This window comes from Marmota marmota, unplaced genomic scaffold, assembly GCF_001458135.2.
Source record: "Marmota marmota marmota unplaced genomic scaffold, marMar, whole genome shotgun sequence".
Lineage (NCBI taxonomy): Eukaryota > Metazoa > Chordata > Mammalia > Rodentia > Sciuridae > Marmota > Marmota marmota.
The window spans coordinates 5,918,435-5,936,903 of record NW_026000229.1 but is presented as its reverse complement, the minus strand read 5'-3'; the positions used below and the strand labels follow the sequence as shown (position 1 = coordinate 5,936,903).

The 18,469-nt window shown below is 36.3% G+C and overlaps 1 protein-coding gene across 3 annotated transcripts in view; it reads left to right on the top strand.

Annotated features, from left to right (window-relative positions):
* Scaper (S-phase cyclin A associated protein in the ER) overlaps nucleotides 1–18,469 on the top strand; it is a 325,725-nt gene that overhangs the window by 176,849 nt on the left and 130,407 nt on the right. For all 3 annotated transcript variants that reach the window (XM_048793832.1, XM_048793831.1, XM_015480048.2), the window contains one exon: nucleotides 14,908–15,023. In XM_048793832.1, coding sequence (XP_048649789.1) covers nucleotides 14,908–15,023 — 116 coding nt within the window. The remainder of the gene's footprint in view (nucleotides 1–14,907; nucleotides 15,024–18,469) is intronic.

Sequence of the window (18,469 nt, the reverse complement as noted above, 5' to 3'; positions counted from 1 at the left end):
AGGACTTTGAGACTAGTATACACTCTTTGTATCATCAATTGCCACAAACACAAATTTAGTAGATTTCTTATCTAATTAAAATGGGGACTTGGATGAATCTATGACCAGACTATGCTTCTTCTCTCTGATCATCTTTGTGTATTCCTCTTTGTATATACGTGGCATGAGGTATATCATTTATGTGTTTTTGTGATACCTAATTATAACATAGGCATACAAATGGATTACTGAAGTTCAGCTATGAAAAATTGGCTCTTCCTATCACTTAGATTTATTAACTAATGAAAATTACTTCTTATAGGTTGGTTAACTTAAAGCAATAAATGTGCTTGATAAATGTTTGTTGAATAAAACTAATGAAAATGTTAAGCAACAGTAGATAGTAAGACATAAAATACTAATGTAAGAACACAAGGGGTAGTCAGTGTCTTGAATAGTAACCAATCAGGAAAGTAATAACTAGGAATTTCAGTCAAGACAAATCAGACTTTGCAGATGAAACATCAAATTAAGTTTTTTAAGAAAGTGGAGCAAGGGCAACATAACTGCTGCAGTCTACTGGCTATGAGACAATGCCACATACAAGCCATCTGAAATATGATGACTATATTTCTGGTCAGAAATACACCTTCTGAGAAGGACATAATGATGTCTAAGCAGCTGGTAGCTTACAGAGCTTAGATTCACATTGTGTCTTCATTTATGGTTGCTGCTAAGTCGTGGAAGACAAAGCACACAGTCATACAATTATTATTAAAGTCTACCTTCCCCCTTAAACTGTTCCAGGTATTCTATGTTTGGGTACAGTTGATGGTGGCCTTTGATGTTGCCCTTACTGCTCTGTTCATGGTAGAAATACCAAACCCATACTGCTATATAAGTGTCTTTGTTCTTTAAGGACACAAAATCCTTAAAGAACAATGGGACCTATACAGTAATGCCACAGGAATCCTTATACGTGCAAATTAAAGAGAAATTTAAGTCTGTTTTATCGTTTGGGATACATGGCAACTCATGTATGACATTCATTGAAAGAAAAATTGCCTTTCCTAGAAATAGCGGTATATTTTCTGTTTCTTTCTCTCTCCCTTTTAGATCTTATACTCCTTTATCTTTTCCATGGAATTATAGTACTGCACTCTGATCACTAATTTTATGACATATGCAGTATAGTTTGTCCAAATTTCAGTCCTGTGAACAAATACCCTGTAGCTAGTGTTTTACTTACCAAGATTACATATGAAAATTAAAATGGTTTTTAAAAGTGTTTTTTAAATCTTTGTTTATGTGGTGCTGAGGATCGAACCCAGTGCCTCACAAATGTGAGGCAAGCACTCAACCACTGAACTACAACATCAGCCCTAGAAATGTTTTTAACTTGGCATTGTGAAAAGGAAGCATTAGGGTGTGCTTCTCACCACCACCCCCAGCCCTGGTTGGAGTTCTGCATCCTGTGACTCTACCTAACTTATTTAGCCTGAGATACTACCTCAAAATTATTAGATTCTTTTTATGCTTGATTTACCCAAATTAATTTTAATCTATTTCAAGAAGGATATTCTGATCATGTATCAGAACAGTTTGTCTTATATGTAAAAGATTCTTGATTTAAAAACAAAATTTTGTTTGAAAATTTACTCTTCTTTCTCTGTACCTCCTATATATAGTCAACAGCCAAGTTGGGTTCTTTTTTTTTTTTTCTTTTTTCTTTTTTTTTTTTTTGGTAATGGGGATTGAACTCAGAGGCACTCAACCACTGAGCCACATCTCCAGCCTATTTTGTGTTTTATTTAGAGACAGGGTCTCACTGAGTTGCATAGCACCTGGCCATTGCTGAGGGTGGCTTTGAACTCGTGATCCTCCTGCCTCAGCCTCCCAAGTCACTGGGATTACAGGTGTGTGCCACTGTGCCCAACCATCAAGTCTGATTCTTATAAATATAATTTATAGTCAGTCACCCTTCCTCTTCATTTGAATTATTACTACTGCTGGTATTGGGATCCTAATCATTTTTCAGTTGAAATGCAATAACCTATTTGGGTTCTTTGGTTTTGGTTTTTGTTTTTGTTTTCCCCTAATTCTCTCCAGACTGTCCTCTCTGTAGTTTCCAGAACTACTTTCAAAAGTGAAAAGCTAGGCTTGTCAATCCCTATTTTAAAACTTTTTGCTGGCTCTATGTTGCTTCAGAATTAGATTGAAACTATCTTTGCATACAAGGGCCGCTACAAAATATATTTTCTTCCTGTTTCTGTGGCATCAATATTCCCCACTGTTTTGGTCAGCTTTTGCATCACTGGGACCAAAATATCTGACAAGAACAATTTAGAGGAGGGAATGTTTATTTTAGCTCCTAGTTTCAGACATTCAGTCCATGGTTGGTGATTCCATAGCTCTGGGTCCCAAGTGAGGCAAAACATCAAGGTGGAGGGGCATGGTGGAGGAACACAGCTCAGAATGTAACAACCAGAAAGCAGAGAGGGAGCTCTGCTTACCAGGGACAAAATATAAACCCCAAAGACACATTCCCTACTTCCTCCAGCCAAACCCTACTGGCTACTGGCCTATTGTTACCACTCAGTTAATCCATATCAGTGGATTGATCCACTGATTAGGTTGCCTCTGAAAGTTCTTGCATTGTCTCACACATGAACTTTTGGGGAATTCCATATCCAAACCATAATACCCACTCTTATGCCATACTAACCATTTCCAATGGCTATAGTCTCTTGATTGGGTCCCATACTCTGTTATTTCTTATATAACCTATCCCCTAAAAACCCAGCTGTCTCCCACCCTACTCCTTTGCCTCCTCTTATCCCCCAGTACACAACCACTTTCACCACATAAACATATTCTTTTGTTTTCCTTTGGTACTGGGGATTAAACCCAGGGACACTGAACCATATCCCCAGCCCTTTTTTATTTCTTATTTTGAGATAGTGTACTTCAGCATTTCTGCTGCTTAAGAAACACATAATTGGCAGTCTGTAAATATTTGTTAAAATAAAATGGTGGGGTTTTGTTTTTGTTTTCTTCTAGTCCATTTCTTGCCTTAAGGCAAGCAAATGCCCAAACATGCAAAACAGATGCCTGTTTGGGCCAAATAGATTTCTTTACAAAAATGACCAGCTTGGCAAATTTAATGATGCTGAGAATTACATCACAAAGTCAGTCTATTCAGAGGGAGAAATTGGTGTTAATTTGAAGGCTTATAATACTAACATTTACTTACTGTTTCTATTCGCTTTCACTTATATATTCCAGGTTTTATTGTACTCATTTCAAATACCAATTAGATGTGTTTTTAAATCTAAAAAAGCCTATGATTTATATCATTTATTTATTGAATACATAATCAAAAGGACAGATTTTAGTTATGTGAGATTTTTGCTTTTTTAGATTGGTCTTCTAAAATACCAACTTGATATTCCTTACATATTCTAGGTATTAGAGAGATCATTTGCTGAATTGATGTAATAACAAGCCTGTTACAGAATCCAAGACAGTGAGTTATAAAATATATCAGAAAAATAGTAGGACTGCAGATCACATACATTTACAAACTACCAAAAATAACTACTTTAATATATTCTGTGGAATATCATTCTCTCATCTATTGAAGAAATATGTAGAACCATCTCTAATCTAGAAGTTAGTAGTTTATCATGTGTATAGTGCTAGCATTGGTATAGGGAACCTTTCCAACACTAACTTTTTTTTTAGTTGTAGATAGACACAACATCTTTATTTATTTATTTATTTTTATGTGGTGCTGAGGATGAAACCCAGTGCCTCACCCTTGTGAGGCAAGTGTTCTACCATTGAGCCCCAGCTTCAGCCCCTGCCCCAGCCCTCCAACACTATCTTTTTATTAACTATTTCATTTTACATACGTTTTAATTCTAAAAAGTTTTTAATATAGGGCTGGGATTGTGGCTTAGCGGTAGAGCATTTGCCTAGCAGTTGCAAGGCGTGGGTTCGATCCTCAGCACCACATATAAATAAATAATAAAGCATATTGTATCCAACTATTTTTTAAAAAAGTTTTAAGTCTAAAAAGTGCATGCTATGAGAGAAGAAATACAGTATGTGGGAAAAAAACTCTGATTCTAGAGTCAGACACATCTGGGTTTGGCTTGTAAATTAGCACTGTTTATGTAATCATAAGCAAGTTACTTATCTTCTCTGAGCTTTAGTAACCCCATGTAAGTGGAACTAACGGGAATAATAATTGTATCAACTGTTGTTATACTATATGAGACAGTCTTTGCAAGGCAGTACTTAAAAAGAGTGCCTGGTTTATGTGTGTGTGGTGTATATGAGCTCAACAATTGTTAGTGATTTCATGTGCCAAACACATGGGAAATAGCAGTTAATAAGACAGCTATAGGCTCTACACTTGAGCAATTAAATAATTAGAATTTAAATGGTTATTATGGTTAAGGAAGTATAGAGTTGTTCATGGATGTAGTAGGTCAGAGAAGAAAAGACCCCTTTTATAGGAGCTGAGACGGATAGACTAATTGAATAGGTAGATCCTTAGTTAAAATAAATATATTTATAAGAAGATTCATACTATAGTACAACTTTATTATATCACAAAGATCCCAGGATTTTCCCCAAGAACATTAAAAGTCTTCTGAAATGAGTGTCTGTCACTTAGCATCAAATGAAGTGGAAGTGAAATGTGAGGGCTGAAAAAACCTCTGGAGTAAGAGTTAATATTGGGGAAAATATTAACTGGGGAAAATATTTTAAATACTTAGCTGGAGAAATAAGGGGCTATGAAGAAGAGGAGATTTATATATATGTGTGTGTATATATATATGCAGATTAACTTAATACTTACAGCAACCACTTGAATTGGCAATTTGATTCCTGTTTTATGAATAATAAGACTGAGGCATCAAGAGGATGAGTAATTGGGCTGATGTTTTGTGGTAATAAGTAGAAAAATTGGAGCTCAAACTCTAGAAGAATTATTATAGGCTACACTCTTATCCCCTTTGCTTTCAGACTCTAAACGATGTCTAGGACAGTACTTGCTCACAAGGTGCTTGCAATCTAGAAGACAGTTATTGGTCTGGGCTACAGCTGGTAGTGAATGATTTTGCAATCCTTTATGTCATTAAGCTAGCAACCCTAAATTGTCTTTCTGTCTGATTTCCCTCATGCAGTGTATCTTTTCTGCTTACCTTTCTCAGATCCTTGCCTCTTCTGTCCTTGCCAAAAAGGCCTCCTAGTATTGTGTACCATTTAATATTTTTAGAGGTATAGGTTCTTTTTAGGAATTTCACATTTATTTTTCATATGATTACTTTCTCATATTATGGGGATATGAACTTGCATGCTGTTTCAGACTGTATATTAAAAACTTTGAGAAAATATTAAATTAATCATCAAATTTCTCTTTAAATGAACTTCCAGAGTGTTCCTTGTAATGAGAAAGGGCTTTATATTTGCATTTGCATAAAAAAATAAGATTCTCTAATGGTCCCATGTTCTCCAGACTTAATGACTTCTCTGAGTTTTGTTTGCCTTAAATAAGTTCACCTTTGCCTTAAATAGTTCACCTTTAGTAAAGATCTTATTTTCACCAGCTACAAGTTACTAGTGCACATTAATTCTAATGGTAGAATTCGTTGTGGCTATATTAACTCATCAGTAAACATATGCTCATTTTTTTTAGCAAAATCAAGAAGAAAGAACATATATTCTGAAAAAGTTCATAAAACTGTTCTCAACTTTATAACCATCATGTGCCACATTTTAATGGAGAAGAGACGTTCAGCATTGTTAATCAGTTTTCCTCCATGCCCAAAGTATAGGTTAACCTGGGTACCTTGAAGTACGAGTCTGAAAGGCTGCTATTTGCCATCTTCCTTTGCACTGTTTTTGCCTCCAGTTTTTCTCCTGTAGGCCTGTTTTGATGCTGGAGAATAAAAAGGTCTAAACAAGAAAACAGGCTCCAGATAATCCATTTGAGAAACCTATCACTAGCTATTTCCTTCCTTTCATTTCCTCTAGACTAAATTAAGCAGACCCAGTGATTTCTAGCCAGACCATTTCTAAAATCAGCTGTGTTTGACCTTCTTTGTTCCCTCTCACCAGGCTCTCATAACCCAAGTGCTTCTTGAAAAAAACAAAACTGTTTTGCAGTAAATATCTTGTCATGGGCACATGCAGAAAGGCTTACCTGAAAGAGTATCTATGCTGAAGTTGGTGGCTGAGCCTACAGGGATGAGCTCCCATTCACTATATACAGGGGAAAAAAGAGTTTTTGAAAGAATGCTCTAGTTAAGAAAAATGTTGAAAGCCAGTCGGAACTGGAGCTGCAGGAAGCCCATCTTGAGCCATGCCATCTGGGATGTCTTCTAACCCTGGTCCCACAATCCCTCTGCCTTACCCAAGCCATGCTTCCCTCCTGCAGTGTACACATTTCTTCACATTTCCTGACAGTCTCAAGAACCGCACCACTAGTTAAAAGGACTACTCATGTTTCAGTCTTTTAGAATCTAGTTAGCTCTTTCATTTCCTTTTTATTTACTTGTGATGATCAAACTTGCATTCCTTTACGTTCTCTGAGTCTGGATTATCTCAAGATTTTTTTTTTAAGCTGCTAGGAATGCTGTAAGAGAGCTCAGGATCCCTCCTGTAATGCTACCTTGTCTTCTAAATAGGATGAACTAAAAGGAGATTCAGTCCTGTAACCAAAAAAAGGAATCAGTGGGAAAATCCAAATAAAGGCTGTAGTATATATTTAGGAGTGTGGTACCAATGTCCTTTCTCAATTTTGATAAGTATACCATGGTTGATTAACATAAAGGAAAGCTGGATTAGGACATACAGAAACTCTCTACTATATTTTGCAACTCTTAAGTAAATTTTTAAAAATTCTAGTAATATTGAGATCAAGATTTTGCAAATTTGGAATATTTAGTTGTATGCCAAAAGTCAAACATATATAATATATGTAGCCATACACTAGATTTTCCAACAACATTCTTGTTGTAAACCCATCACACTATCAGAAGTCAGATAAAGCTAGACTCGAATTCCCAGCTCTGCCTCTGCTGGCTGTGTTAATTTGAGCAATTAACTGATTCCTTTAAGATTAGTTCTCTTCATTGTGTGAAAGGAATATCAATTCCTGCCTCCTGTCTCGCCTGCCACATGATAGACCCTGAAATGTTGCTCTCAGTAGCCCTCAAGGCTGGAACTCTGAGAAAGTAAAATTTGGGTTCTTTTTCTCACCATAAATTTGTTTCTACTTCTTAAAACTGTGCTTTCCCTCCTTCCTTAAGTATATAGGAGGACCTGGCTTTCTACTTTTCCTGAGAATAGGACAAAAGAACTAGTGCCAAGATGAATAAGGCAGGATGTAAGCAAAGATGGTTGGCAAAGGCCCTGCAGTTGACCTACCTGTCTCTGGCCTCCCTTTCTGGGCTTATCCCCTTCAAGCAGGCCTAATACTAGGGTCAGCCTTCCCTTGTCAGCCCAGAAAAGTAGGCCAGTAGCCTCTTCCACAGTTTCTAACTTACCTGTACTCCTACATTGACTTTCTCAAGCACATGGTGTTTCTAGACACCACCCCCATCGTGAGTTGATGGGCTTTCCTCTTATGGAATTTCTGATGTCAGAGTGTCAGAAATTAGACTGTACCTTAATTCTTCAATTCAGTGAACATTGAATACTTGCTTTTTTTAATTTTTTGCTAAATCTAGTATAGCACCAGATGTTAGAATACTCATTCTCTAGTTTGCAATTAAGTAAATAGATAATTAGCATGATCTAGTTTATAATTAAATAATAGAAAAATCAGTAAAGAAGCCCAAGTGTTATAATGGAGAGAAATCAGGGTACTATAGGAATACTTTTTTCCTTTCCCCTGTCATCTCTGAGGAAAAGTTTCTGAGCTCTAAGGTCCAGCCCCCTGAAAGCTGTTAGACCTGGAAGAGTTTTTCCATATTACTGGTTCATCTGTCCTTGCCCAAAGCAAATTCTCTTCAGTTTCATAATCTCAAACTTGCTTTACCTCCAAGCTTTGAGACAGTCAGGACACTTGAGATGCTAGGATGAGGAAAGAAGGAAACTGCTGTGCTAAGACTTCTCAGGTCCTGCTGTAAACTAGTGGGTGGTGAACCTGGAATTTGGGAAAGACGGAAAGATAAAGAAATTGTACAGGAAACCTCATATATAGATCCTTAACTTGGGTCCTTCGTCTTCTAATTTTCCATATCATCATAGCTCTGAAAATAAATCATGTTGATACCAGTTATGTCCTAAAAAGCTACTCAGAGGAACTATTTCTTCCACATGCGTGCAGCTTCTTTGTTCCTTTATTATAGTATTAATCAATCTGTATTGCATTTATTTTTAATTCTGTCAGTCACTAGCTTGTGGGCATGACACAGCTTTGGAGAGCTTCAGGATAGGGATAATAAAAGTACTTTATGTGAGTTTTGTTCAATTGTAGCAGTGAACTCCTTACAAATATTTGATTCTCTATTTCAAAACTACTTCAAAAGAGTATTCAAGTCTTATGTCCTGCTTCTATCCTTCAATTTTTATATCACCCTCTTCCACCCTACTCTCTCTTCCCTTACTCCAAATGGGTCAAAAATGACACAGTCCCACTCCTTGTGGGAGAGTTTTCCAAAGGGTCCAACCTCTAATTAGTATCACAAAGGAATTGGTCCTCTGATCTTTTGAGAAGTCTTTTCCAGCACTTGCAGGTCCTCCTACCATATTACCTAAACTGTAGCTTATAATTTCACTCCTTTTGGCACCATGTTCCCACAAGTTTATAATTTCATTCTTGTGATAGCCTTGCCTCAGAACCTGAGTCCTTTAAGTGTTATTGTCTGTAGCTGAATAACTGAACATACACGTTTATGTAGGTTATGGAGATATGAAGAAGCCAATAAAGCTGGCATCCAAATCTTATAAAGGAAAAATAGAAAGAGGACCACCGGTTCATTCTGCCTTTTTTTTTTTTTTTTTTGGTTTTGTTTTGTTTTACCTATTAAGCCTCTTAACTCACCATCCTCCTGCCTCAGCCGCCAGAGTAGCTAGAATTACAAGTGCTTATTTCTTTTAAAACTAATGTTACGGGTGAAAAATAATAGAGGAATAGGATGATGTCCTTTAAGGGTAAGAAAGTTTTCCATATGGGGAACAGAACCATAAAAAATTTTACTCCAGGATCCCCATCTATAAATTGGACTACTGGGTAGCAAATTTATAGACTTGCCAAAACCACTTGTATTATCTCTAAACAGTTCTTAAGGTGCCACAGATGCTCAGAACAAATCTAGCCTATCCTGCTAATGAACATGCAAACAGTTTTTCCCATCTGCCACCTCTGTCTAAAAGGTTAGGGAGGCCTTCCTCCATAATCACAAAGAACATAATTACTGTCTACAGAAAAGTCACATACAAAGGCCATCAGCCCTTGCAAGCCACCAAAGATTAACAGCTGCCTCTCCTTTGATTGGGAGAGGTAATAACAGTTACTCTAGTTAATAATTGGATGGATTCCCAGGCCATGTACTTCAGATTGAGGCTGTCATTTTTTTTGCTGGCCTTTAGCTAAGCTGGGTTATTAGAATGGAACTGCTAATCCTATTAGTTGTCAGTCTCACAGTGGGAGAGAGCAAGGGAAGGCAGATCCATTAAGGTGTTATGCCACATTCATAAGGAAAGCCAAATATTTCATCTTTGGAGGTATTTTTTTCTCAATCAAATCAGAATTATAAAGCTCTTTATGAAAGTGTTTTCCAGTTTCACATGTCTGAATGCAGAGTGTTTGGAAAAGAAGTAAAAGGGAGAAGGAAAGCTACTTAGCTTTCTAGAAAGAGATATTTTTAATGATTGAACAAACTTAGCTTGTTACCTACAATGCATACATCCTGATTGGATAGGTTGAGGTAGAAGAGTTTAGGCTTTATAATTTAATACATAGATACAAATAACTTTGGGAAAAGTAGAAAATAATAAGGGCTACAAAAGAAAATACAGTTAAATATCCAGAGAGCTTTGACTTTAGTTGAGGGGATCAGGAAGGCTTACTGGAAGAGGCAACATTTGATCTGGGTCTTAAAGGATTGAAAGATAGCATTTGAACAGTACAGGTTGAGAAGGTGACAGTTCGGATGGAGAGAATAATGATGGTAAAGCATTTTTTTTTTCTGGATACTGAGAAAAATGGGACAAGTATAAGACAGTGTATTTGAGGAGCATCCACTCCTACTGTGGCATTAAGTAAGGCATCCAGAAATGTAAAGAGAACCATATACAGGAAATACCAAGTGATTTGCACAAAAAGTTTGTGTGGTAGGACTAGGAAGGAACAGAAGGTAGGAAGCTTTGTGCATCCTTTAGGTCTGCCTGGATTGTTGTCTGAACTTCTTTTGTGTTCAATGTCACATGCTTGAGAAGCCCTTCCTCCTTCCTTCTTTGCTTCCTCCTTTCCTTTCAGCATTGGGGTGACTCTTTACTGAAGTAGCTTGATTTTCCCCTTTTTTTTTTTACCCATAAGTTAAAGAAGTCATCTCAGATATCATAGGATTGTTTCATTTATCTCTGATATATATATAGAGGGGGATGAACTGTTCTTCTGAGCTATTAAGAAATGGGATTCAGTGGGCAGTGTTCCTACTTGTTATATGTATACGCCTCTATATTGTGTTAATCTATAATATCTCATGGGACCTTTTGCTATCTGAGAGATATCCTTTCATTTGTTCATTCTTTTGTTGAATCACTCCTCCATCAGATATTTACCATTGCTGTTCTATGCTAGGACTAGGGCAGGGAAAGAAGTCAGACTACACTTAAGGACCAGACAAGAAAATGGGACTCTAAAGTAGGACAGAGCCAATGAGATGGGTAGAAGTTGATGTGGGACATGAGGGAGAAATTAGGAGGATAGTGAGCAGTACCTCAATCTGGCCATGCTCTATGAAAAGAGAATGCAGGGGTGACTTGTTGCATCTCTAGCCCCAAAGTATTCATAACCAGAACCTTGCTTCACTCCTAGGGAAGATTTGTAAGATTTTTTTATTTCACAGTTAGTTTTGCCTTTTTGCATTATTTCCTTGAAAAGCTGCAAATGAAAAATTTAAACTTCATTTTCCAATAGTACATTAGGGTTTTTTTTAATTGGCTTTATTTGAATGGGTTTTATCCTCCTGAAACTAGCTGATTTTTGGCCTGCTCAATGTCTATTAGAGTCTATGACTTAAATTTTTCATGAGGTCACATCTATGTTGTTGGAACAGCATAAAAGACTTTAAGTTTTGAGCTTTTTTTTTTGGCATAGATGTATACATTAAAATGGTCTGCTTTTACTCAGTCCTTTTCCCCTCCACTTCCGCATGTTGATTCAGTTCCTTTCCATTGTGGAAGGTCTATAGGAACAGCAGTGCTGCTGCTGTTTCCCTGTGGACACATAGACCAATCAATGGATGCATTTGCTTGGCTTGAGGTATGATATACTTTGTTTTTGAACTGAGAAATACCAATACATAAAGGCATTACACTACAATAAAGCACAGGAGGAGAGTTTCATTCCTTTCTTGATGGTTTTTATGGAGGTTCGAAATGAACATGTCCTTCAGCTTGCAAAACTGAATCTCATTCTTCAGTCATGAAGCTAAGTCACAGAGGAAAAATATTCTATGAAGTGAAGAATGGAGGATTTATCCTAGGATCATACTAGATAAATTATTGACTGTGTTTTCTTAGTTACAATCATGTAAAAGTATCTTTGTCTGTCTTCCCTCTCAAACTATCATTGAAAACCCTTGATTGAGCACTGAGTGCAGACTGAGTGCAGTCCCCTTTGATAAGTGTTGGGGGTATGGTGATGAAGCAGACATCATCTCTGGCTTCAGCAAGCTCAGAATTTAGTATAAAGACAAAGATGAAATGGTAGAAGATCATGAAGGAACAGTATACGCAAAACACAAAAGCATATGAAGAATTTGGTTGAGATGCTGGAACATGCAGGGAAGATGGGTGTTAAAGAAGGGTCAGATTCTAAAGAATCATCAAAGGTATTTGGGCCTTTTATAGACAGGGGAAAAAGAAGTCATTGGGGTATTTTAAGCAAATAGATGTGATCCCGTTTACTCTTAAAAATATTTCCTTATAACATACACAAGCATCCAAAGCAGGACTACTCATATACAGTCTGCAGGCCAGTGCCAGGCCATTGTTACCAAAACATGATGAGATAAATACACAAATCAAAAGTTTTAGCAAATTGACAAAAGTGTTTTTCTGTTTCTTATACCAAATGTTATATAAAAGCTGGGCTCCAAAATCTTTCAAATATTTTTGAAAGAATCACAAGGCTATTTGGCCATAGCTACTAAAACTGAACCTATTCTCACTCTGCAAACCACTTCAATACTTCTATACTATAAAATACTTTATTACTTCTACCAGTATTTCATTTGTATTATATTACACAAAAGAATCAATCTGTAATGGAGTAAAAAATTTTAAGAACAGAAAACTAGCTTTTATCCTAGATTTGGGAAACAGTGCTGTAGAGAATGGACTGGTTGGGATAAGCCTGGACCCAGTCATACTAATTGGCATGTTGCTGTAATACCTCAAGCAAAAGGGTATGAGAATGCAAACTGACATGGCATTAATAGAATGGGAAGAAGTCAAGAGCTATAACAGAAGTAGGATTATCAGAATTTGGAGACTGAATCAGTGTGAAAACTGAGGAAGAAGGAAGAGTCTAGAAGAGGAAAATATATTTTTGAGGATCTGCTGAGAGTTGAACCCTTATCCCTGTGCATTACTGTGATAGCATGCTATAAAACTTTATTTTTAATTTTGGAGTTTTTTGGAATATGTAAATTAGCTTAACTCATCCAGCTATAGGATTATGACTATTGCAGTTTTCTCTGTACATACGTGACAATACAAAGGCTGTATTATTATTTTCTATGTATATTGCTGTCACATCACAAGGAAGAAAGAATGGTAGCAACATTTACAATTTAAATAAATGACTGAGCTTTTTAAAATTTCTGATTGTAAATTTTATTGCAAAAAATATTTTTCATTTAATAACAATCTTTCCCTGTTTCTGGCATAGGGAAGAGAAGAGCAATTCTTCTCTTTAGTTTTTAATTGTTAGTTTTTAATCTTAGAAGTATGTGTTCTTACTGGGCATGTTGGTGAATGCCTATAATCCCAGCAACTCCAGAGGCTGAGGCAGGAGGATCACAAGTTCAAGGCCAGCCTCAGCAACTTAGCAAGTCCCTGTCTCAAAATCAAAAAGGACTGAGGATGTAGCTTAGTGGTTAAGAGCCGCTGGGTTCAAACCTTAGTACTGCTCTTTACCACCCCACCAAAAGTGTGGGTTCCTATCTAGTTTCCATATTGATTTATATAATCATAAAATGTATTTTACTGTGCACAAAGAGGGAGCAATGCAATGATTAATATACATACTTGATTATACTGCCAAACTCCAGACATGCTGGAGCCATTAATTGATAGATTAATGCCCAGAACATCAGAAGAATCAGGTACACATATTTGACAGAGTCTACATATACATATCTCACTCCTATCCATCTCAATCACCAACCAACAAACACACACTTTAGGGTTTCAAAGAAGCTTCAAGGCTTGTTGAACTGTAGAATACTATTGTAAGAGCTAAAAGGTAGTATTATAATGGTGGGGTTATATTAGTTTGCTAGAGCTGCTATAACAAAGAATCACAGACTGGATGGCTTTAGCAACAGAAATTTGTCTTCTCTCAATCCTAGAGGCTTGAAGTCCTAGATAAGATGCCAAAGGTTTGGTTTCACCTGAGGCCTCTCTTCTTGGCTCATAGATGACTGTTTCTCGCTGTGTCTCACTTGGCTTTTCTCTATGTAAGGCATGCCCTTAGTGTTTTTTCTTCCTCTTATAAGAATATTAGACATGTTGGATTAGTACTCCATCCTAACAGTCTCTTCAAAGAACTTATCTCCAAATATAGTTATATTCTGAAATACTAGGGTTTTTGAAGTTTGGGGGACACAATTCAGGTTGGAATAGGTTGCATCCTATTTTTTTTACATAGATGATGCAATGATTCTGCCTATTCTGAAAACCAAAATGGTGTAGCAGAGAATTGCTCTTCTCTTCCCCATGCCAAGACATGCAAAGAAAGTGGAGAAGTTCCTTCACACAAAAATTATATAAAATACAGACATAGTATAAAAATAATCTAACCATTTTAGCTATATATTTTCTCCCCATTTCAGCTACAGTTGAGTTCTGAAATGTTTGCTGAGTGCTCTCCCTAAGGTAGCTGAAATGAGGAGAAAATATATAGCTAAAATGGTTACATATTATATTTCTTGTACTACCGAAGAAAAACATTCTAGTCCAGAAAAATCTGTGAAGTCAATTTATCTTCTTAGGTAGTAATTAAGATTACAAAATGATGTGGTTTTGTAAGCAATTGCTAAAAAATTCTGTATAAGATGACTTTTTATCCTACCTTGAAGTTCTTCTCCCCCTTCCCTCTTTCTTTTGCCTGACTTAAAATCTTAACTTGCATATAGAAACCTTTCCTGACCCTTTCCCCAAAATATAATTGCTTCCTCCATTAATCTCATTTAAAAATCTTTTATCATCAAGTACTTAAAGTAATGTCATCTATAATTATGTGACTAATATTGATTCCATTCACCAAATTTTAAGCTTCCATGCCTCTTATTTTCACCACAGTTAACTTGTATTTCCTTGCTTTAAGAAAACATTCAACATATATTTGTAAGGTAATTAAACTAACAGAATATTCCCTACTACAAATAAATATTTCATTTGGTTATAATTTCATCCCTGGGAAATTGGACTGACTTCATTTGTATTTCTGTCTAGAATATGGCAGATCAGATTGCATTTCAAGTTGCTGGTGGATTAACAGCCCTTGAACACATCCTTCAAGTAGTGGTCCCAGCCACAAATGTGAACACAGTTTCACAAATTCCTCCTAAGTAAGTACAGTTTTTAAATCTGTCTTTCACATTCCATTTGTGAGTCATTTCTGCCCTATGATTTCCATATGGGGGACCACAGGAAAATTATGTGTATATTTGGTTTTGAATAGTAAAAGCTTACACTCTCTATTAGGGAGCAAACAAAGGTGCTTGATTTCACTTACAAAATTCAAATTGAGCCGGAAAAGCCTTTATAAGGAAACCTCTTTGTCTACAACGTACTCTAATCATTGGTCAAGAAGAATTGGTGAACTACTGAGCAGTTTTGCTTCCAGAAATTGAACAGAAATAAATAGAAATGAATATTAATAACAGAAAATTTAATTTTTTATTAATTAAAAAAAATTTATATATGACAGCAGAATGCATTACAATTCTTATTACACAAATAGAGCACAATTTTTCATATCTCTGGTTGTATACAAAGTATATTCACACCAATTCGTGTCTTTATATATGTACTTTGGATAATGTCCATCACATTCCACCATCATTTCCAACATCCTGCCCCATCCCTTCCCCTACCCTTCAATAGATGAATAGATTTTTTAAAAATATGGCATACACACACACACACACACAATGGAATGTTACTCGGCAATAAAAGAGAATAAAATTATGGCATTTGCAAGTAAATGGATGGAGTTGGAGAAGATAATGCTAAGTGAAGTTAGCCAATCCCAAAAAACCAAATGCCGAATGTTTTCTCTGATATAAGGAGGCTGATTCATAGTGGGGTAGGGAGGGGGAGCATGGGAGGAATAGACAAACCTCAGAAAATTTAATTTTTGTGTTGTGTGTAAAAAAGGAGGTAAGTACATTAACAAACTGAAATTTGAAGAAATTCCATGTACATAAAAGCACTCTAAGGCTAAGACTTCCATAATCTAAATTCCCAACCAACCAGTTGCTGGAACTGAATAGCACTTTTGTCATTAACTATAAATTGTTCTTTGTCATAAGGATCCTGCACAGCATTTGGATTTCATCTCTGCTTTCCTAATTCTTTTACTCCTTGGCCACTGAGATTTAGTAGTATAGAGGGTTATTTTAGAAGTATTGTATTCCTGTTTTGTTAACAAGTACAATTTCTGGGCTTTATTGGAGACTCTTATTTAGAGGATTTAAATGAGATGTTTTGATAAAAGTTCATTTATACCACTGAGAAAATTTTTTACTATTTAGTTAATATAGTGAAGGCAATATGTCAGTTGTCCGTTGGAATACAACAAGAGAGAAAAAGTCCAAAAGTTTATCTTTTTCCCTGAGAGACATTTTAGTAAAATAGAAACAGCATTGGTTTTGTATTCAGACAAACTGGGGTTCTAGTTTGACCTCTACCAGTTACTAGCTGAAAGAATTTGTGCAAGTGGTTTAATCTCATTGCATGTGTTTTGACATCTGGTAAAACAGGGATGATCGTATTCAATTCATAGTGCTAATAAGGGGGATCAGTTCAAATGATGTATGTAGGAGCTCTTTGTAAACTGTTAAGTGTTAGGAGAAAGTTTTTTAGGTTACTGTCTTGCCTGAGTTAAGACAAGTGTAGTCTGCTTGACTGGAGATATTTCCAAGTACAAACTTTTTGGTCATTGTACTTATCACAGTTTTAAAATCAGAGCATACCCATCAGGGTAAGATTGTCCCATTTTAATTTGAGGAAAAAATAGGTCTGCTCCTGCTGCTTTGGCTTTTATAAAGTGTACTTGTGTATTCATATCACACAAATTAATAAAGGTGCTTTTTATTTCTTTACAGTATATTATTTTTTCTGCCCGTAGCAAATGAGCCCTATTCAAGTAAAGCAATATTAATTGAATATAATAAAAAATAAATTTAGAATGATTTAAAGCAGAGCTTTACTTACTAGAATTATCATTAGCAAGATATCACAAATTGATTCTCCCAAGTAAAATAAAATGAAACTTGTGACTTTATGCAGTTTACCCACTTGACAGTATTGCGTCTACTTGATCTTTGAGTTGATGAGACAGAAGTTAATTTTTATTGAGTGTCTTCAGTGCCTAGAATGTGCTGCGTGTATTGCTTTGTTTACTCTCAGTCACCAGCAAGCACATGTATGGTTCACTGCCAGATGAGGGTTGGGAAAACTCATTTGGAGTACGACTGCCACCTGAGAGAACTGTCATGTTCCTTTAGAAACAGTGCTTGTGCCTTCCAAATGGCAGCAAAAATGTTCAGAATTGCTCTCCTATGACTATTATGATTTTGTCCCCCAAACCTTTTTTTTTTCCTTTCTCTTGGGCTAGTGTAGAGGCTGGTGTAGTTCATCTTAGAGTGGAAAAGAGACATGTCATTGTGTTCCAGAAGCAGATACATACTCTTGGGCTCTCAGTCCCAATGCCTATGGCAACCATTTTCTATGGATTACCTTCACAGGATCAGTAGTACGCATGTGTGCTCATGAGAATTAGATTGAAATAGATCCTGTCCTTAGGGAACTTAATCATGAAAAAGTGAGATATATTAATTTCTAAAAATTCGTAATGCCCTTCCTATGTTACCTTTATGAAATAATCGCCCATGTACTACACACAAGACTCTTCAAAAAAAGGAATGTTTTGCTATATATCTGGTGTCTCTGGACTTAGCATCTTGAAATGCCTGGCTCATGTACTTGCTTATTATTATGGTTTCTTGAGTCATTTGGCTGTTCTCTGTGGGGCTCAGCTACTACAAAATCTTTATCTTTATCTTCAGTTTACAGCACAGTCCAGACATTCCGAGTTTTCACTATGAGCTTCCTTCCCTATTACTCTTTCACCTCTCTTTTTGACTTGATATTATTGCCTTAGCTCTTTTTCTTTTCTTGTGTCCTTTTTGTTTTGTTTTTGTTTTTTTCCAGAGGATTTTGAATACCAGTTGTTCTAGGGATTGCACCCATGCCTAAGCAGCTGTATTTTACACCAGGTGATGCTTCCTTTATTGGTCATAGCTGATTAAACTCAAAAGAGGGGACATTTGATTCAAGAAGAACCAATCTATAGAGCAACCAATAATATAGGTTTTATAATCCAGTATGAAAAGTTAAACTGGGCCAATCAAGTTTCTCTCTCAGGACTTGGCAGTTAGGAAATTGCATAACTTCAAGTCAGTTTTTCCTTGGGTATTTGAACTTGAAAAAGTATGTATAAAAACTTCTGGGATGGCCATTACTGGGCTGTGTGTACTCCCAAGTTTAGCAGGACTAAGGAAGGCCTTTTGGGGCCAAAAAGAAAAAAGAGGAGGCCGGACCTGGAAATGAAAGCAGGTCCAGTCCACAGAGCTAGCATTGTTCCTGTCCTCCTGAGGTCTGGTGGTTCATGTTCTCCTCTATTCACCTGAAAGTCCCCAGTAGGCTTACAATAAATAGCTCTTTTTACTTGAAATATTTTGAGTAGATTTTCATCCCTTCCAACCAAAAGAGCCTGAGACTTTTAAAT